At 47.9% G+C, this 21,616-nt stretch overlaps 1 protein-coding gene across 1 annotated transcript in view; it reads left to right on the top strand.

Annotated features, from left to right (window-relative positions):
- LOC126540052 (integrin alpha-PS2-like) overlaps positions 1-21,616 on the top strand; it is an 86,623-nt gene that overhangs the window by 59,096 nt on the left and 5,911 nt on the right. Inside the window, exons 12-24 of the mRNA XM_072286553.1 lie at positions 363-551; positions 957-1,002; positions 3,812-3,916; positions 4,734-4,789; positions 5,235-5,383; positions 7,355-7,483; positions 7,881-7,948; positions 8,240-8,387; positions 9,905-10,077; positions 12,020-12,109; positions 14,472-14,574; positions 16,283-16,483; positions 17,512-17,598. Coding sequence (XP_072142654.1) covers positions 363-551; positions 957-1,002; positions 3,812-3,916; positions 4,734-4,789; positions 5,235-5,383; positions 7,355-7,483; positions 7,881-7,948; positions 8,240-8,387; positions 9,905-10,077; positions 12,020-12,109; positions 14,472-14,574; positions 16,283-16,483; positions 17,512-17,598 — 1,544 coding nt within the window. The remainder of the gene's footprint in view (positions 1-362; positions 552-956; positions 1,003-3,811; positions 3,917-4,733; positions 4,790-5,234; positions 5,384-7,354; positions 7,484-7,880; positions 7,949-8,239; positions 8,388-9,904; positions 10,078-12,019; positions 12,110-14,471; positions 14,575-16,282; positions 16,484-17,511; positions 17,599-21,616) is intronic.

Consider the following 21,616-nt stretch of genomic DNA (forward strand, 5'->3'; position numbering starts at 1 on the left):
TATTTTCTTTTCCTTCTTCTTCATTTTTTTTTTCCTGCACCACACAATCGGTTGTGCTGATCTTGTGCAACGAGAAGCTGTAGTTCCACAAGCCCGCATATTGCGCGATTCTCATATATTAGGGGATGGGAGCCCTCTCAAGCGCCTACAGCGGCTTTTTCTGTGACTCCTCGTGTTCTCCCAAACACGGGATAAACCAGCGTTGTATTGTAAGATGTAGTAATCGCGGAAATGTGCAGAAAAAAAAAAGGATCCAAAAGAGCTCCCATATTGTAAGGCGTTGCTACCGACATCCGCCAGATCAAACGTTGACAATTTATGAGCAGCATTTAGCCACTGGTCGCTTGACGATGCCGTTGTAGATTTCGCCGTGGGTGCCCCTTACGCTGGACCGGACTCCCGAGGCGCCGTGTACATCTTCTTGGGCGGGCCTCACGGCAAGCCGTCCGCTCCCTCCCAGGTGATCTCTGCCGAGGAGATCACGCGGGGCATCAGCACATTCGGCTTCTCTCTCGCCGGAGGACTCGACATGGACGGCAACGAGTATCCCGGTAATCAAGTAGTGCAAGCCTTCTCTCCCCCTTCCGCTGTCTTTCTATTTGTATCCCCCTTCACCCTTACCCCCGTGCAGAGTAGCCAACCGGAACTGCCTCTGGTTAACCTCCCTGCCTTTCTATGCATCCTTCTCTCTCTCTCTCTCTCTCTCTGTCTCTCTCTTTCTCTTAAATGAGCATGTTTTAAATTGTGTGCGGCTGCACCTCGATCTCGATATGTAGGCTTGGCCGTGACATGGTACAAGTGGTATACTGAAACGCTCAAGCTGTGCGAAAATTCGTTCGTTTCTATTTGAACGAAATGGCCGTTCCGATCGTACGAATGATACGTACCTTATTATATCTGCGTTATGCTATCGATAGAGGCAATATGTTAATTTCCCATTTTCCTGATCCTTGCAGATCTGCTGGTTGGAGCGTACGAATCGGATGCTGCGGTGTATCTTCGGTAAGTCGCCCCATATGCTATCACCATTTGGAGAGCGAACAAAGCTGAACTTGTGGTCCACGTGCAAAAATTCACCGACGATTACGAAACTTCCTAACGTGCAAGTTGAGCGCAGTTCTATACGTGTTTTCATTTCGCGATATTTTGGATGGCGCCGACAATCAGACTCGTGCGGCACGTTGCAAATGGATCGAAGTGTGGCGCGACTGCTTGGCCAATTTGGAGATGGCGAGAGGCAGCGCGTGGGTGACGCGTGGGCGCGATTCACAGCAGCCGCCGCAGACAGACCTCCCAGACGACGCGCGCTACTCTGGCGCCATCTCCCATAGCCGTCCCCGCCGAACCACGCTGTTCTTCTCACGCTTTCGCCATACCCCTCTTCCTCCCCTTCCCGCCTCATAGTTCCGCTGCACCCTCCTCTTCCGCTTTCCTCCTCGCATCTTTCATCCCTCGCTGCGCTCGTTCGCTCGGTTACGCCGATGCTCGCGTAGGAACCGGCGCATCTACGCTCTAACGGAATGACTCTTACGCTTACTTTTTTTCTGCGATAGCGATTATATAGATGCTCCAGGCGAATTTTCGCCATCGACGTCGGTGTGAGATTTCGTATAAAATCTGTTGCGGCTAGGGTGGCATTCAGGGCATGGGATCCGCCAAGCCCATCGACTACTACGTCAGGTTCTAGAAAATGAAGGAAAAAGGGTTTATTTAGCTTAGTTACACGGCTCCAATCACGCAGGGGCAAGTTAAACGTCTCAGTTCACATCAGGATCCTCTGTCCCCGCTCTCGAAAAGTCTCTGCCTTTAATACCGTCGTTTTCCCCAGGCGAGTCGACTAGGGAATCTGAAGACTGTCCAGCAGCAAATCCCCATCGTCGACTCCGTTGCAATACCACGCCAATGCTCACAATAACCCGCAGTAACGCCGCCTCCGATGAAACTGGCTTGGAATCTGTGGAAAGCAATTAACCGGCGACACCTAGTTTGTTCGTCGTAGCCCCCCCCCCTCCCCCTTCCTTTCTTCGCTCAGTCTGCCAGGTGAAGGGCGGCTGAGGGCCTTTCGTGGAACTCAGCAACAGCCGGTTTACACGCTGTCTTGACGGCTGGATAAGGGCAGAGGGATGAGCGGTGATTTGACTTGTCTAATTAAATGCGCCTGTCAATTCGTTGTCGTTGTTCCCTCCCGTTCATCCTTTTCTCAGGTTTTCAGGTAACGGTGGGCTGAGCGCTTTTAGTCGTTGTCTACGCCGCGTTGACGTCTGCATAGGAGGTGCGGTGGTTTGACACGTGGCAAGCGTTCAAGTAACACCCTTGATGGTGTTGAGACGTAACAAGTCCAAGTGCGATAAGATCGCGCCTCGTGCGCCGTTTTCTGTGAGTGCGAGGAGAATGCGTGCGAGGGTAAGCGGAAAGCGATTTTGGCCTGATTTTGGTCCTTCCGTGTGCCCAATGTTGGTCACATGACGAAACGCACGCTAGAGCGGGGAGGAAGGAGGGATGGTAGCGAGCGGGCGTTCGGAGGCGGCGCAGGTGAGCGTACGTCTCCTCTACCCTCTATCGTGGCTGCGCATGGCTTTCGGTACGACTGAGCGCATACGCGGCCACGCGCGTTTCTTGGAGGTAATTTGTGGCGGGTGCAAAACCTGGTTGAGCGGAGATGGCTGGTCACTTCACGTGTGCGGTCTTTCCGCAAGCCTTGCATTTGCAGGTCGCGCAATCTCAAGTGTAGGACACACGTTGAGGCAGCTTGAAGCGATCGCTCCCCGAGGCTGGCGTTCTTCATCCCGCCAGTGTTGTGACAGCGAGTGTTTGCGGTCATCGAATGAGATCTGTTCATGTTTGCATGCGCGCGTGACACTATGCTTGTTAATTTAAACAGTAAGCTAATGCTTACTGCAACTTATACGTCCAATAAATATTTGACCCTTACTTCGTGAAGTTCTCTGACACATTGCTATCGCCATCTGTGCGATATTTACAAACGAATCTGCCATTTGTTATTTTTTTTATTTTCTATAGCGGGGCACGTTTGCTTATTGGTTTCATCCACATGTGCATCACAGTTCAGCCGCTTTGAGAGTGTCTCGCTCTCTTTTCCCATTACACCTTGACGATGCGCGTCTATTTCAAGCATTTTCAGAAGTTCATTTTAAAATAAAACTGCTGAAAAGCGAGGTTTTCTCAATGGTGACATGTTGGGAAACTTTTTTTGTCTTGCGTGGAGGATTGCGATGTTGTCGGTCTCTGCCGGCTGCGCCGATAGCGTAGTTGGTTTCCGTATGTTGTATGTTGTCTAAATCAACCAGACCCGCAAATAAACCAGCTTTCGCAGATCATGCGATGAAGAAACAGGTAGATAAGTACGAACGCTAGCTTTTTTTATGGAGCGAGCACTTGATATTACTTACTTAATATCGTCACGGCAGGCTCAAAGGAGAAGACAAAAATGTGCAATTAGTAGACTATGAAATCGGGATACACAGAGACTCGGTTATATTAGAATCACGCGGGCTCAAACAACATTACCTGACAAGGCGCTGGTGATTGCGAACTCTTGCACAAGTGATTCGCAAGCACGGTTAACATGAGCTGTACAGCTATTCTAGGGTCACTTCAAACACCTCTGGCGTAGCGCCATTTCATGAACGATTCAATCCCTCAGTTGCTGGACACAGATGTAGATGAGCGAACTGCTTTTTATATCCCAAGGATTCACCACTCCGATGCTAAAATACTACGCCAATGCTCGTCCGGTTCTGCGCCAGCAGAATTGGTCAACGTAATGAGTTTCTTTTTTCCTTTTTCGCAGGAGCCGCCCCGTGGTGGATCTGCAGGCGACGCTCAATATCGACGGCGACAACATCGACCTCGAGGACACCAACTGCACCCTCAGGGACGGCACAAGGGTGCCATGGTGGGTGAGCCGACGCGACAACTTCTGGCGTCACTAGATGCTTCCTTCGAGTCCGGAATGCTGTGTCAGTTGTTCTACCGTTTAGTACTATGAGAGCTGCCCAAATATATCTTCAATGCAGAAATACATACAAAAAAAAGAAAGAACGAAATATATATATATATATATATATATAGAGAGAGAGAGAGAGAGAGATGCCGTCGTCGCAGTTGATAAGGCTCTTGGCTTGGAATGTCTGGGTGTGATATCGAGAACGGTGGCCATGTGTGTTCATGGAAGGACAATGTGAAAAAGCTTTGCGTAGCCCAGAGCACGTAAGAGAAGTCCTAATCAACCCGCACTTGTGACGAACAAGGCCTTCCGCAAACTGTTGTCTGTTGTTATTGACCATCACGGTGACTCAGTGCCCGGCCGCAGCTGCTACATCCCTATGCGGGCAGAAGGACAAATCTTGTGCGGGAACTTAAAGTTATTCCGAATCTCCCAATACGACATATCGCACAGCTTAGGTGGTGTTCCGAGACGTTATACCCCATCAATCAACCAGTCAATTTTTATGCTAAATGTTGCCCATGATCAGCCATGGCTTGATTCTGAGCGCTGAGATTCTGAGGATACGGTAGGTTTCACGGACCGGTGACTCGATCGATAGCTGTGGATGTGTCTTTTAAAGCACTGCACATATATTCGAATGCGGTTACGAGCCACGACCAGCATTACTAATGCATGTTATTTGTGCACGCCCTTGCAAACAAATATCTACTGCCAATTGACTTCGCCAATATCCTTGTTCCTTTTTATTTTCTTCATCTTGCAGTTACGTCATGACTGTATGTTTACAGTACAGTGGCTTGGGTGCGGCGCCTTCAATAGGTGAGTAAATTGGCCCTGACCAGCAGGCAAGTCTCTACTCTTAAAGCACAAAGAGCACCGAGAAGTCAAAACCAACCTACAAAAGTTCGCAATCTAAACTGTGTGGCAACCTCAATGAGAAGTACACTCTTGAACATTTGACAACTACGGAGCGCCGTGTCGACGTGCACAAGTTTCAGGTATAATCGAAACCTAAGGTTTCTGTTCTCTTTGAATAAATGGACGTCGACGTTGTCAGTGCAGTAAATGCATAACGAAATGTATAATCCGAAATCACACTTGGCTTTCAAGAACGAGTATATGTGCTGTTCTGAAAAAAAAAATTATAAGGAAAAGGTGAGGCAGCAGTATTTTTACCACCTCCAAACTCGATTGGCTGTGCGCGCTGATTAGCATATGAGACTGCGCATTCTCATCTCATCCGGCATTGATTGTTGTCGCGCAGCGGTCTCGTACGAGCTGGCGCTGGACACGGAACGCAAAGGACCCGCGCGCGCCTTTTTGCTCGAGCAGCAGAACAGCCTGGTGCGCAACAGGACCGTCCGGCTCGCCAAGGACACGCCGTACTGCAACTCGGAGAGAGCCTACGTCCTTGCAAGTGTTTTCTCGAGCACGTCATTATTTTAGTTGTTTTTTTTCCTCTCGGGGAACCTGCACAACAGCGCCTTCTTGTTTGTCTTATACCAGTTTCTAGAGTGTGAACATGAAGCACTCGGGAACCGCTCGAAGATTTTCTTCGCGATCAGGGCTTGCTCTGGCACAGGCGGCACCATCGCAGGTGGCGCGAGCGCTTGCAGGACCGCTTTCCAAATACCGTGTGTCGCATGGCGCTGCAGTGGTTACCGCAAAAATGCTAACACGAAAAACAAGAGACGAACACGGAGCTTGTCAAGGAGTTATCAGGGTTCCTGTTCGCCCACTGGCTGCTGAGCACGAGGTCGCGGGATCGAATCCCGGCCAAGGCGGCCGCATTTCGATGGGGGCGAAATGCGAAAACACCCGTGTACTTAGTTTTAGGTGCACGTTAAAGATCCCCAGGTGGTCGAAATTTCCGGAGTCCTCCACTACGGCGTGCCTCATAATCAGAAAGTGGTTTGGGCACGTAAAACCCCATAATTAAAGAAATTATTATTCGCCCACTGGGAATGCTTTATCGCAACCGTTAAAGCAGCGTAATGCTATCGTGATGCGCTGCACCTAAAGGCCAACAATACATCCAAAACAATGGGGCATGCGGAAGACGTGTAGCAGTAACATCTTATTTTTCCAAGACATGATTTCACTGGGAGCGTTGGCATTTTTTATGACGTCACCGCGAGAACACGTGGGCATTCGCTAATGTTTAGTAACAGCGTCACATCGAAGGGGAGTGAAGCGATGTTGGGACAAATATAACGGGCGTTCTGTCGCTTCCCACGGATGCCCGTTCGTTAAATGCACGCTGTACGGCGCTGTGTTTTTGACGTAAAACAAAAGGCGACACGGCCTTTGTCTCTCCCATCTAATCAAGAAAATCACCTGAACACAGGTCCTGTACTAATTTTTTCAGTAAAGGAGAGCGGCGTGCCCAATTTAGAGTTGTAAGTTGCCGCTTTCCAGCGAGAACGTAAGGCAAAATAAATGGTGTACCGTGTTTTTGGCTGCACAATAAGGAACCTCAGGAGGTCAACATTAGAGCGGATCTCTTCACTACGGCGTTACTCACGATCTCGGTGTTGCTTTTGGTTGTTGTAAACAAGAAAAATCAGCCAAATCTGATTGGGAGCTGTGCGAAAGGGACCAACAAAAACGCACTCAGCCTACCGTAAATGTTGCGTAGGACTAATCGGTAGCTGGTATGAAGTCCTGGAGGAAATTTCAAAGCTATAGGAACACAAGCCTTTACACTGTACATACGACGCCATGATAGAAACCTGCCGCGGTGGCTTAGCGACTCTGGTGTTGCGCCGCTAAGCAAGAAAGAGGTCGCGGGATCGAATCCCGGCCGCGGCGGTCGCATTTCGAAGGGGGCGAAATGCAAACACGCCCGTGTCCCGTGCATTGGGGGCACGCTATATATCTCCTGGTGGTCAAAACTAATTCGGAGTCCCCCGCTACGGCGTGCCTCATAATCCAATTGTGGTTTTGGCACGACAAACCACAGAATTCGATTTAGTTCAACTCCATGCTAGAAACCCATACAGAGCACCTATCCTTTGGAACGACCCTTTAAATGCTGCTGACTACATGGGAAGAGGTCCGCTAATACCTACTATTGGCGGTGGTAAATAGCCAGGTGTCGTGAACAAGAGCTCGTGCGAAAGGAAAGGCGTAAGCGGCATGTAATGAAAAAAATTCAAGTGGAAATATTATTAAGACTAAGTCAGCCTTAGAGTGCTCGCTCCTTCCTCGTTTCCGACTCGCGCTCAATTCGACTGCTATATTTCCTGCTTGTGGAGTTAGTCTATAGATATCATCGAACTCTTAAAATAGACGTATAAAAGCGGTCCTTAGCCTACAGCACTGGACGAGGTGAATTTTATGACGTCTTCTTTTCCTCTCGCCCTCCTCCTTGACTTCTTTCAGAAAACTATTCGGGACAAGCTGACACCGATCACAATGCGGCTGCGCACGGAGCTCATCCAGACTGTGAGGTCTCAGTCGCTTCTCATGCCTGTGCTTAACGGTAGCAGGCCCGCCAACGTCACGAAGGACGTGAGTATATATGCTTCAGTCGTCTTACTAATACGTGCTCCATGTGTGTGTGTGTGTGTGTGTGTATTTTTTTCTCTTAACAGAACGACTGAAACGTTGCTATTGAGTGCATGTAGCTTTGTTGGCGCCATCTGATCTGTGTCTTTCCATCCTGCACATACATTTTAAGAGATCGTGTAAAACGCTCATGTGCCCGGTCGCTGAAGTGCAGTGCGATAGCGACGTTCGCTATATGTCGAACATTTTAACAATCTAATCACTGATGTTTTTTTTTAATTTAAATTGTAAACGGAATGGTTGAAAGGGCAACAAATTCAATGTAATCGTACACCTCATTTCGTTGCCTATAAGACAATTACGGACGTGTTGCTCAGTGTCCCGTGTGCTTCTTTTGCAGGTCCAAATCCGGAAAAACTGTGGCGGTGACGGCGTATGTGTTCCAGATCTAAAGCTGAGGGTTACGCCGTAAGTTTGATAGTCACTGAGCTCCGCGAAACAATGGCCGAAACCCATAACATCCAACTTAAACGTTTTAATATCGCGAAAGGAAAATTATGTAGTAAGTGATAAAGCGCACGCATGCACACACGCATACAAGGAAAGAATTATAGAACTTCAAACATGCACCGAGTACGAAAACAAGTTGAATTAAAATTAAGAAAATAAAACTAATGAAACAACCTGATCGATGAGACTCGTGCTAAGGTCCTCACGCTCTGCAACCTGTCCTTAGAATTCTTGTCTTGGCGTACGCAGCAACATGGAAGAGTTCCTGATCGGCAGCACGGGTAACGTAGAGCTCTCGGTCGCCATTGACAACCGCGGTGAGGATGCCTTCGAGGCCATGATGTTCGTCGCCATCCCGCCGGACCTCAACTACGTCAAGGTCGACAAAGGCAAGCTGGTGAGTGGTCCAGAAGAGCGGCGGTGGCAAGTCGGGAGAGCAGGGCCGTACGCAGGAAGTGCCTCTGTGCCCTCCCCATTCTAGGTCCGTTGGCCATTACGGGAGCCAGTGGTGCGATTGGCTGGTCTCGCGACTGAGAAGCCTCTGTGCCACCTGATACACCTTCATTTACAGCAACACTTGACGTCACAACCAAGGTCATATTCACGCAAGAACGCACAGGCGGATATCTTCTGTAAATCAGGCTTCTCCTCTTAAAACGTCTTGTAGCGGGGAAGTAAACCGGCTTTGACGAACGTTTCTTAGCTTCGCCATGAGAACGCATGCAAGCGGGAAGGAAAATTTTTTTCCGACACGTTTCGCTAGTAAAACATACGAGTTATTGTTCCTAAAGTATGCGCCGGTGCAAAAAGAAGTGCCGTATTACCAACCTATCCCTTACAGGGGGATTCTACTATCAGCTCGCGTCGATTGACGAAACCGGCCAAACCTGAGACAAAAGCACTAAGACGCCTTCCACTTGTGTTACTTTTACACCACATAGTGCCCTGGTGAACCAAAGGATCGCACGACTTTTGTCGCTTCATTCAGGCGTTACGTCGTGCAGAAGCGAAAGCACTCCAGAATGTGGTGGATTGGAAGCACTGCCTCGGGGTTTGTATAATAAAGGAACTAGGCACGAGTACTGAAGGCACCAGGTTATGCCTTGAGCGCGCCCCTTCGCTCTCTTTATCCCGTCGCCGAAGTAAAATTTCACTTCGCACACTTTCACATCGATAGGCGGCGCTCAATAATGAATTCATTGAGGAAATAACTTTGCTGTGATATTCTCCTGTACTTCGACAATTCTGTTTGGGTGTTTAAATAGGTGCCGCGTCTAAAGTTATGCCTTCTAGCTTCAAAATGTATGTCCAATTTACTTACCCAGAAAAAAAAAACAAGAAACGCACGGAAACCGCGGCTCATCGTCACAGCACTGGACAACATTTATACCACTCTTCGCGCTCTGCAGATTTATAAAAATCCTTATCTCACTTCACTCACACAGGGATGTGCGTACTGCTAAAGCGCGAAGCGCTTCGCGATGCGCGCCGAATATGAATGGAACACGTGCTGTGAGCGCTAGCAGTATACAAAAATAACAGGCGTTATTTTCTTTTTTTAAGAATATCTTGCGGCCAGGATGTCACAGTGTCGTTCCCACATTCTTTTAAATTGGAAGTCGGCAGTAACTTGAGTCTAGACACCCGCTTACGTCGCACTTTACATCTGCGCTAGCACTAGTGCTTAGAAGTGATGTAACACTTGCGCGAGCCTTATCTAAAGTTCGAAAAAATGTCTTTTTTTTTTACTTGTTTCATTCTGCCATAGTCGTGCTTCTATAATGTAAGTATGCTGCTGAGTGCCGACGCAACCCTCATTCGCAACGCCAGAACAAAACGAGTGGCGTACGTTCTTGTGGTTGTTAGAGGAAGAAACACTTGTACAACATTACCAAACTGTTTGTTTCCCCCCAGGATTCGGTGACGTGTGGCGGGGCGCTGAAGCAGGCGTCGGGTGAGAGCCATCTGGCGTGCGACGTACAGAACCCGCTCCCTGCGGGGAAGAAAGTGCGCTTCAAGGTCATCCTGGCCCCAGCCAGGCTCGTGCCCACCGCGGCCGAGCTCAACATCACCGTGCAAGTGAACAGGTACTTCACGGGGCCGTGTGTTCTACAATCAGCAACCCGCTTAACTTGCACAAATGTGGGATGTCTGGAAAGTCACTGCCTATATTTACGTTTACGTTAAACAACGGTGTCGGGCACGTTTCGGTGGAGCCATTTGTATTTTTGCTCAAGGAAGGCTACACATGAGAACGCAACCTCAAAAGTGTGTACATTGGCTCTTCCAGAAACGTGTAGGAGTTAGCGAAACCGTTTTGATGTAACATCCAGGAGCACTATCTGAAAGTCTTCAATGAAGCTTTTTGTGAAGACTTCGAGGGTTCAAACCGCCGTTCCAGGGAATGCTGCTTGGCTTGGTGAAATTCCCCTTTCACTCGGGCTCGGCGTTAAAAAGTCAATCCGTACTGGCCCCTTGTGTGGACAAACTCGTCCGGGCACACATCATTGCAGAACCTACTTGCAGCGCATTCACGCACCGTATACGGTCAGCTGTCCTGTCTCGAATGGCACCATTGTCTGCTGCCTTTCGCTAAGGGCAGGAGAGACGGAAATGCTGAGACATCACGGACCACAGTGAAGTTCAGTTCAAGTTCACTTCACTACAATGGAGCAGCATTCGTTTACTTAACGCGAAAGTTTGCTCAGTCCGTGACGTTACACGTGCCCTATGCGTGGGAAGGACAGTTTAGTCTGGAGACAGCGGCATCGGATGCGCGGTATCCAAATGTGAATTTCCCGCTCACAGACCAAGCGCGGGACAGAGTTAGTGGCAGACGGGACGCAAGAGTACGCCGCCATACGTGCTTGCCGCGCAACGTGCGATCAGCCATTTTGTTGTCCAGAGTGTGCGTCGCGTCTGCCTTTACCGACAGCTTATTTCGTCTGTGGTTGCCAAGTGCCTTTTGAACGCATGTTGACTTCTTGCGAGGAACCAGCACGAAGATGAAGGGCTTGTAATCTTGAGAACAGTTCCTACCCCGTTCTTCTCGCGAACGCTTACATCTTCTGCAGCTTTGTATAGATGCCTGTACTTAACTCTTTTGTCTACTTTTGAGCAGTGTTCCCGTGTGCCAACTTTTTGCCATATTATGCTAGGTCTACTTTTTTTCTACGCTCTTTGCCATTCTGTCGCGAACTCGTTCGGAGTTTCCAAACATTCGTGGGGCGAATCCTTTAGTTCAGGTGCGAGCTTACTGCGTGCGTCTGAACCCGTCGAACAGATTTCAGTGCTTTTGCTGGTCGCGTACTGCAAGGCGTGTTTGACCGCATCGTAGCTGATACATACGCACTTCGACGTGACAGATTGTGGACCGCGAAGGGAAACGTATTTGAAGCTTACTTCTTACCCTGGGGAGTCGAGTAAAATGCGAATAGGTTGCAAACGCGTGGCCATGGACGTGTGTCTCGCTAGCACTGCGTAATATGGGCACTGCATAAGTACGCGAAAAATATATCGTAAAATCCGAGCTCGATGCGCTACTTTTGATCGAGCGGCTTAAGTTTTTGCTCGTATATTTATTTCTCTAGCTGTTGCACGAATAGAACATAGCAGCGCATAGAACAAGGTTCACGGCGAAAAGAGACATATACATAGCGTTACCTTCCAGCGGGATTTTTATTCCTCAGAGGGCACGTATTTGTTGAGAAAAGCGCGAAGGGCGCAGTCTACACCATGTGTCGGGAGGCTTTTACCTCGTCAGGAAGGAGGATAGAATGAGTGCCAACTCAGTCACCAAGGCTCTCTACCAAATATCTTGCCCTAATTTCTCTTGTTTTCAGCCGCTTCGTCTTCGCAGACAAAACGGCGTTTGTCAAATACCGTAGCTCGGCCTTGGCTTGAAAAACCACGAGGCAGAGAGGACCGGGGATCGGCTGTGCAATGCGCTGCATCTTTTTGGCCAGTATGCTGGTCAAAGCACCGGCGCGCCGTCTCACGGACTTCCTCGTTAATTCTCTCTTCTCGCAGCACCAACCCCGAAGTAGAAGCGGCCTCCAAGGACAACAGCCTCGTTGTTCGACTTCCGGTCACAGTCAAAGTCAACATGACTGCCAGAGGGTGAGTAAACAAGTGCTTCGAAGAATTGGACATTGAAGAAACAGGAAGGCAGCAGTGCGGACTATAGTGCAGAGTGGGAGCAGGGATATTCTAGTCTCTAATAAAGTGAAGTATAACTTATTTATTTATTTATTTATTTATTTATTTATTTATTTATTTATTTATTTACAGGAATAAAGCAATAAAATACATTGAGGAACGCATTGAGTGAGGGGTACACTAGGGTTACCGCAATGTAAAACAAGCATTACTTGAAAAAGCAGAAAAAGCATCAACGTTACAAAAGCTGTATTTGCACAAAGAAATATTACCACGCAACATCAAAACAGTCGCTATAAAATGTACAATTAAACATGAAAACTAAAACAGGAAAATATACTAGTGATACTAGTGATACTAATGATAGACAGACACTAGTGAACATCACACGAATATCATTGCACTACACGGTAAGCGTAAAAACGCTACAATAACCATAATAATTGTGGGTAAATCATGCACCGCAAATCCAAGTGAAAAAAGAAAAAGAAAGAGAAATAAAGTAACAACAGAGAAAATAAAACTCTCGCATAGATACGACAAGCTACAGTGTTACATTAGAATGAAAAAGGTCTGCGCCTGCACAGAATTTGTTTAGAAATATGAGTTAATAAGTATAACGTACCGAAGGAATAAATACTGCGAAACCAATGAAATTGCTTGACAAATGTATTCAGTTTGCATTGGCGGAAAGCTTCGCATTCAACCATCTTTCTTTAAGAAAGGGGGTCTGATTTTTCTTAATCACGACCATAAAAGCCAGCAGGCCAATTTACCCTAGGAATACCTCGGTAGGCGGCTGTGCGGGAAGACAGAGGTTCAATCCTACCGCCCGTCACGCATTTCTTTATGGAATTATAAGCAGGCTTGACCCACTTTGGAAGTACCCAGCATAATAGTGGAGTTCTGTTGAGCGTAAGTGAGGGCGTCACAGCGTGCACGAAATGGCAAGTTTTTACGAAATACGAGGCATAGAAACGTCACTTCGATAAACGAAAAGTATACGCAAGGTCTCGCGCGACGCAGAAGCGCACAGGTGTCGAGACGTGGCAATCATTACATCAGAACTTCATTTTGGCCTATAGTTGGTGTTCACTGCATATCGTATTGACCGCAAATAAAGACTGGGACAGCGGAAGAGAACACATAAACGACACCTGCGTGTTAGTGACACTTCCGTTAGGTTGTTTCAATCGGAAATATATTTTTTTTTTATAATTGGTTGCCCCGCCAGGCTGATGAGTGTTCTTGTTTTCTGCGTTCTGCGCATGTTCTATTTGTCTATATATCCCCGCGGGCTGCCGTGAATAAACCAGTTGAAAGTTACCGCCCGTGTCGTTTATGTGTTCTCTTCCGCTGTCCCCGTCTTTATTTGCGGTCAATATGATATGCAGTCATTACATGTTGAGTAGATCATCGCATGCTTAGAGAGTTGGCAGCGCTATGTTCTGGCTATAGATTTTTTTTTATTCAGACCGAATCTAATAGGGATCAAATGGTGCCAGAAGCGAATCGAATCGAATTTCGAATACTTAACGAGTAATGAATAGCCGTTTTCACAGTTAATATAGAGCGATGTTTACATCGCAGTATTCGTAACGTTAACAAGGTTATCTTATTACATTGCACGTTACGAAGGGTTTGTTTATTTATTTATTTATTTATTTATTTATTTATTTATTTATTTATTTATTTATTTATTTATTTGATGCACTGGTGCTAGGATTTCGTCGTGAAATAAAAAAAGAAATAACTTTGGCCCGCCTTTGCTCCTGCAGCAATCAACCTTTTCCGGTCATTTGAACGAAAATTGAGTTTCTGGAGGTTGCTTCACTGCTCTAAACTGATTTCGTGTCGTCTTTAAGCGGGATTCACCCGACAGAAAAAAAAGAACAGACTGCCGATTCAGCCAGCGGATTAGCCTCCATGACGTAGCGCAACGGAATCAGGCCACATACAAAAAACGCCGCAGACGAGCTGCTATTACCGTGATGCAAGTAACATAGCGCAGCATTGCAAGGACGAGGGACAAGTCGAGACAGGACAAGCGCTATCCTAGTGCTTGTCCTGTCTCGACTTGTCCCTCTTCCTTACTGCGCTGCGTCCACTTGCATCCCGATTAATAATAACCAACACGCCCAAACCTATTCCCTTCTGAGCTGCTATTATGGCGGCACGACTCGTTGCAGCTCAACCACGTCACGGTCGCCTGTGGGCTTAATTGGTGATATCCGTCGCGCCGTGCGCGACCCCAGTGTCCCTCTCGATAAAGCGATTTATAAGCGATTTACGCGCCACGCCTGCCTACGATGTTTCTGCGCAGGACTTCGTTCCCAGCCGAAGTGTACCTCAACATGTCTCTCATCGAGGACAAGGAGGTTCAAACTTCGGCTGACATCGGACCGCCGGTCAAGCACGTTTACGAGGTGGGTGAGCGTGCGAACCAACGGAGCTAGAAGGCTCGACTCGAAGCCGGGGGTGCGTCATCCAGTGTCGAGACGAAATCATACGAGCCGGCGTTCCATTATCGAAACGGCGTTCCACAGGGCAACGTTCTGTCCATTGTTTGTTCAGTTGCAGCGCATATACAGGGTGTTTCAGCAAACTTTAGCCAGAGTTTAAAAAGTATGCAAATGCCACGTAGCTGTACAGAACAAAGGTAATGTTGTTTGCCGCCTCTTGGAGATAATCAAACTATTATTTTTCATTCCGCCTAATTAGATAATTAGTCTTAATTAATTAAACAACTTCTCAAATATTATAATTCGATTAAAAGTGTCTGAGAAAATTGTAGAGCAACATGAAAAACTCCCGATACAGCTTTTTGTTGCTCGATACCTGCTACATAAAAGTGCTTTTCCGAGCCTGAAAGAAACCCGCGAATACACGCAAAGTGCCTCGAGCGGCGAGTCGCGCGGCAATTTTGCGTGCATTTAACTGTAACTGGAGCGCCAATGCATTTCTCCGCAAAGTTCGGGAATTACTATCTCGTAAGTGGTGCCATACTGAGAATTCGTTCCCAACGGATCCGTCGTGCGAACTCCCCGGCTAGAATTTGTAAATTGCAATATGCGCCATAAGGCAATTAGTTAAAAACTTAGTGGTCTTTCTTTAATTAGTAGAATATGCATATTAGCTTTTTGTGCAAGTAATCTCCGCCTCTCCATCAATTAGAATTGCGCTATCTGCCACAGGCAAGCTATACATTTTTTTGAAAGTGTTCGCTGAAACACCTGGTGTATGAGCACTGTCATCGTGCCGCAAAGCGTAGACAGACATCCGCGAAGAGCGTACATTTTACTCTTGCAGTGTTCCAACTTTCATATTTATTGGAAAAATTTCAAGCACATAAGATGTTTGCAAGAGGTCCTTTCATTTCTGTTACGCATAAGCGGTCAGTAGTATGGCGCCTGCCTTCTTTTACAAACGTTGCCTATGCGTTATAAAACGCGTGATTTCGTAATGAAACTTCTTTATGCGTGTCTCAGAACACGCGCCGATGAGGCTGTCGATTAACACCCGGCTTCAAATTATATGTCCGAGCACTATTTCTTTAATCTGATTGCATCCTGTTTGCGTTTAGCACTGCACCGAGATCAGAGAGAGATCTTAATGATTAGGAGGCCGCGGTCTGAAAAAGCTGCCCCCCTCCTGTTACTTCAGCGCTTGTGATGTGTGTTATCTCTTCTTTTTTGTCGTCGTTCTTGCACTGTTTTTCACCCTGAAAAGACTGTTACTCCTCATCGGTGCATGGGGAAAGAAGGAGACCGGGGCACATAGGGGAAGATGGCAAGTCCCAACAATGCAATGACGCAATGCACCAATACGATTGGACAGCGATTGGACAGCGTCCAATTAATGCACGGTGTCCGTATTATACGAATACGCATACCTCGTATACGGCACTGCGGAATGGGCACAAGAAAATGACGGCCCATAATGCGCGAGCACTGTACGCTGCGATTAATTTTGCGCGTCTCAGTGTGTTAAACTGACGTGTGCGCTATTGTCCTGAAGCTCCACACCCTGTGCGTGTTGCTGTGGTCCCGAGTGTTTCGGAGCGATGCGCGGACGGCAGCCGAGGCGTCCCGCGCTCGATTACAAAATCCGTTGGCGGCCTAATTCTTCGCGCAGCTGATCAACCGTGGCCCGAGCGTGGTGCAAGAGGCCGACGTGTACCTGGTGTGGCCGACGCACAACGTGCACGACCAGCCGCTGCTGTACCTGCTCGAGCCTCCCACGGTTCAGGGCCCCGGCAACGCGGCCAAACGGAGACCCTGCGACGTCATCTCGCCTGAGGCACCTGGCGAAGCCGTCGACCCTAGGCGTCTAGCGGTACACATTGACTTTGCTTTTTCCTTCTATTTTTCTTGCTAAGCTCAAGAAGAACGAAGACTGTGCGGAGTTCTAATGAATACATTGTCGCGCCAAAAGGAAAATAAAGACTTAAGTAAGAAACGACCTGTCGTTTCTTACTTGTCGTCTTAAGCTTAACTTCCTTTTGGCGCAACAATGTGTTCATTAGATCTCCACCAATTCGCCCAGCAACAAGTCCTACTCGACTGTGTGGATGATGTTCTGATTGCGGCGTTCTTCCCGTGAATAGAGGTTGCACGGGTGGCTCTCGTGCGCGGTAATGGCCACCCCACTAAATTCAAGCAGAAAATCCTCAGCTGTGCGGGGCGCCTCTCGTAGGCTGGAACCGGGGCGCGGGACGGGCCCGAGCTCTGGTGCGCTCGCGCTCGGAACGCCGATCATGTCAGCGTTGGCCGAGTTTCGCTGGAGGGCGATGAAACATTAGCCGTTCGTGACCTCGATGTCCTTTTTTTTTTTTAGGGCTATACGGCCGAGTACGGGAACCAAATAAGGTTCCCACAACTGGTGTCCAACGGCGGTAAAGGTGTTTCCCGCCTTTCCCACACCCCGGCCTAAATATAACGCGCAAGCAGTTATAGGCCGTAGCGTTGGCTCGGTTCCCTGCAAGAGCCATTACTTTTTCACGGCGAGCGCTTATTAGACAGTCGCATGGCAATCGGGCTGATGTTTACATAGAGACATACAGATAAATAAAATAACAGCGCTACGCCTTTACACAGCACGGGACGCCACATATGGCGCCCCTTTCAGGAGTGCGTTTGTGAGCTACACTTAATACTGCTGCGCAGTATAGTATGAAGTATAGCGCACACACGCAGTTCTGAGCGCTATATATATATATATATATATATATATATATATATATATATATATATATATATATATATATATATATATATATATACGCTTCGCTGAAAGCTTAAGTAACGGGGCATATTTTTGATTAGTTTTGATACCCCAACTCTCCCACTGTTCCGCGAATCCAGGGTTCATCGAGAAGGCCCAGGGACACTTCTTCGGCTGCGGTCCGGGTGCACCGTGATATCAGGGACAACGAACTGGAATCTGAATTGGTAAGTGTGGTCAATCTGAATGGCTAAGTATGCGCCAAATTAATTAATTAATTAATCGGCACAGACTAAATCCGACAATCAAAAGAAAAAGATAACACTACGACGAAAATCCTTTTGACGTTGTCACGGCTTTGGCACCAGGCTGACGCTCAGTCTTGTCCACTAATACAGCTTAAGGAGACGATGAAGTTGAAAGTCAGGCATGTATTGCGCTCACAATACGTATATTGCATATAAGTTTCGGGGAAGGGACAGGGTTCTAGCAGAGAGGGAAGCGATTGCTTAGTCCCAAATTTCAAATGTGCATTGCTGGCCACCGACACTGTTCGTGGGAGCACTTAACGTGGTCAGCTCATTGAGGGCTCTACGGCTGCGGTTGCCGATAGAAAATATGTCAGTGCACTGTGAATGGCGGGTGGAGAGGAACTGCTGCTGCCTGTTGCAGCCTTCATGCAGAGCTGGACGCTTACAAACTGTACAGGGTGGCGTGTGCGTGTGTTGTTTAAATGCCAAATTTAGAGGCACTGACGTTTTTACCCACCCATATTTTAAAAGATCTTGAAAATCGCACCTAATTCGATATATTCATCGTCGAATTCCAAAGAGCTCGATCGAGGCAATATCGAGACTAAGAGTCCCGCTGCGCCTCAGGCGGCAACGCCCCGTAAACAAGTGTGGGGTTGAAATTCGAACGACAGAATGCCGCGGGAAAATCCTGATCCGACACACGGCAGCACACGCTTGCAAGGCAAAGCGTGTCGTATCGGTAGCTGCTGCGACTGGCCGAGACGTTCGGTTTCCAACTCGCCCGCGCTTTTCGTCACGGGGCGTTTCGATCTGAGACGAGAGCGGGGCCGCCTTTTCTACGCTCCCGCGGCGCTCGGTTTCGATGTTGCCGGGATTTACCGCTGCAATTCGATGATAAACATCTCGACTTAGGTGTGACTTTCAAGATTCTTAAGGAATAGAGATGATGGTGCATTGAAGTGTGACGGCCTTCAAATGACTGCCCCCAAGGCGCTAATAAAAAGTTTGCTAATAATTGTTGTTACTTAATCTTTTGAAGGTCATTTTATTAGCCGCAAAGTATGTCCGCCTTACCTAGGAACTCCTCTGCAAAAACACCATGTTCGTTGCGCTTATGGCGTCTTTATAAAAAAATCTGTGTGGTCTAAAAAAAAAAACCCTGTATAGTCGCCGAGGAAATTTCGCTCAGACCATGCATTTGCGTGCTCCCTTAGAGTGAAGCAGGGTTTGGGTACCGGCTAGTTGGTTTCTGGCGTAACACCACGAGATAGTATACATTTATGGGGCCGTATTTTGTAAATACTTTTTTCGGCCGAGTCAGGATGATTCGGGGGTGGGGGGGGGGGGGGTTGCGCTAATTCATAAATCCTTTTTGTTCACAACTGATTTTTACCCTTGGCGAGCTGCCCTCGCTTATGTCCAGAATCAAGGTTGGCTCGAATGTGCTCTTAGGAACAATCTTTCTATTGGAGCTTTTTTGTAAATGCAGGCCCCGTTCCCTTCTTATCATCTGTCGCGTCGAGTGGACAATACCGGCAATACCGGCGGCGCGGCTTTGTGCTAGGGAATGACGAAAGGCCAAAAGAGAATTCAAGACAAGAACATTCGTCACAAAATACAGCCCTTCCAGTCGGAGGTGGAAAGAAAGGGGAAACGCTACAGATACAAGAACCTCCAATGATGTCGACTTTGCGTGCGTTAACACAGAATGCACGCGAAAATGAGGCCATTTACGTGAGGAATTAGAGCGAAGACTAAAGCAACCGAACGCCAGCAGTCAATTGCGTCATGTGCTGCAATCTACGGGCTGCTTCGTATCAGCACTTCTAGAGGGACTTGCGGCGACGAGAGAGAGGGAGACGTGCTTCGTTAGAGCGAAGAGCCAGCAGATCGCAGTTCGAGTTCGTGCGGCTTGTTCGCAGCATCGAATGTCGCGGTAGCACGAGAGACGACAGGAAGAGAAAGACGAACCACGAGCGGAAACGCGCCGCGCGTCGCTGCTCGCGTACCACTGTCACAAGCGAATGTCGAGAGAGCCGCGCCGAGAACTGGCACACAACTTAGCGACAATGAACGTAATTAATTTGACCACGCCCGAAACGATATCAGAGTTGCAACGCGCACTTTCCGTACACTCACGAGTTCTCAGACAACGTTCCAAGCAAATGCCCTTTCTGGATTTTCATTTTTGTAACTCGCTTTCCCTCTCTTAAGTCGTTGTGCCCGCCACGTATGCACTCTAAAAAAAAGGTTTATACCCTTTGGGTTGTATTTTGTCCCCAAACGATAAAAAAAAATTATGGGGTTTTACGTGCCAAAACCACTTTCTGATTATGAGGCACGTCGTAGTGGAGGACTCCAGAAATTTGGACCACCTGGGGTTCCTTAACGTGCACCTAAATCTAAGTATACGGGTGTTTTCGCATTTCGCCCCCATCGAAATGCGGCCGCCGTGGCCGGGATTCGATCCCGCGACCTCGTGCTCAGCAGCCCAACACCATAGCCACTGAGCAACCACGGCGGGTGCCCCCAAACGATAATCGTCGTCTGTCTCGCCCGCATTTCCTTTCTTTGACGCTGCGAGCCCGGCACTTCCTAATCACGAATGGATTGCGCGTTATCAGCTTGACACAGCATTCTCGACAGGAAAGTAGCGAGCGTCGAGTTTTCAAGAGAGGAAACGCAAGCAAGGCAGATGACGATTATCGTTGTGGGACAGGATAAGCTCCAAAGACTGTAAACTTTTTTTTTAGAGTGTAGGCGACTTGTATGCGCGAAAACCGTGTGATGACAGCGTACTTAAAACATCATTTTAATGCGCTGTATAGTTTAAGGTATAACCGTTACATTAAATGTGAAAAACATGCAGATTCAACGCAACGTTGGAATCTAAATGACACGAAGCTTGTTTAGGCAAGGAGCAGCAGTAGTGGGTGACACGAACACAGCCTGAAAAGTGAGATCTGGGCGACTTGGTGTGGTTCCATCTTAACGAAAAAGTGCGCGAAAAGGACGTACACTCCTAGACAAAAGGTACATCCTTTGGGGTGTATATCTTCCACATAACAACAATCGTCATCTGCCTTGCTTGCGTTTCGTTTCTTGAAAACGCCGGGCCCGCTACTTTCGTGTCGGGAATGCTATGTCACGCTAATAACGCGCATGCCGTTCGTTACTGGGAAGTACCGGGATCGCAGCGTTAAAGGAAGGAAATGTGGACAAGACAGATGACGTTTGTTGTTCTGTGGCAAGATACAACCCAAAGGGTGTAATTTCGGTTTAGAGTGTAGACGAGAAAGGGGGGGAAACGACGAACACATGCAGCCTCGGCCGCCTGTACATAGCTGTTAGCTGTCTAGGTCACGATGACGTAAGCGATGTACGATGCTCGTAGAGAGAAGTATGTTGGTGAGATGTGTACGCACAGGAAAGTATGACACCTATGCACGTATGCATGTAAGGCTTCTATATACCCCTTGTGCCGCAGTTAATTAACTCTGGGGTTTTGCGTGCGAAAACCACGGTTTGATTACGAGTCACGCCCTAGTGGGGGACTCCGGATTAATTTTGACCGCCAAGGGATCTTTGACGTGCCCCCGAATGCACGAGACACGGGCATTTTTCTACAGCGCCGCATCCATTCTGCGGTATGTGGCCAAGAACGAGCACGTACTCAGTTTCACGTACTCACTGCCGAAGTTTTCTGCTCGGGCACCATGTCCCAGTGAGCCAAGTAGTCTACTCTGCATGACAGCAGATAGCACCGAACTTATTGTATATATTCCCTTCAGTCACGAATTGCGATCGACTATCGGCAAATGTGTGAAATTTACGTAATTTTATGCCAAGGCGCTGGCGGCTCCACAGAAAGCAAGTCAAGATGGGAGAATGGCTCTGCGCATTTAATATAGCAGCCCATCATAATGACATAGCAAGTAGTCAGTCATCCTACGTTTCTTCATTAAGAATATTGAATCACCTGTTCGAATTA

This window comes from Dermacentor andersoni, chromosome 2 (assembly GCF_023375885.2).
Source record: "Dermacentor andersoni chromosome 2, qqDerAnde1_hic_scaffold, whole genome shotgun sequence".
NCBI lineage: Eukaryota > Metazoa > Arthropoda > Arachnida > Ixodida > Ixodidae > Dermacentor > Dermacentor andersoni.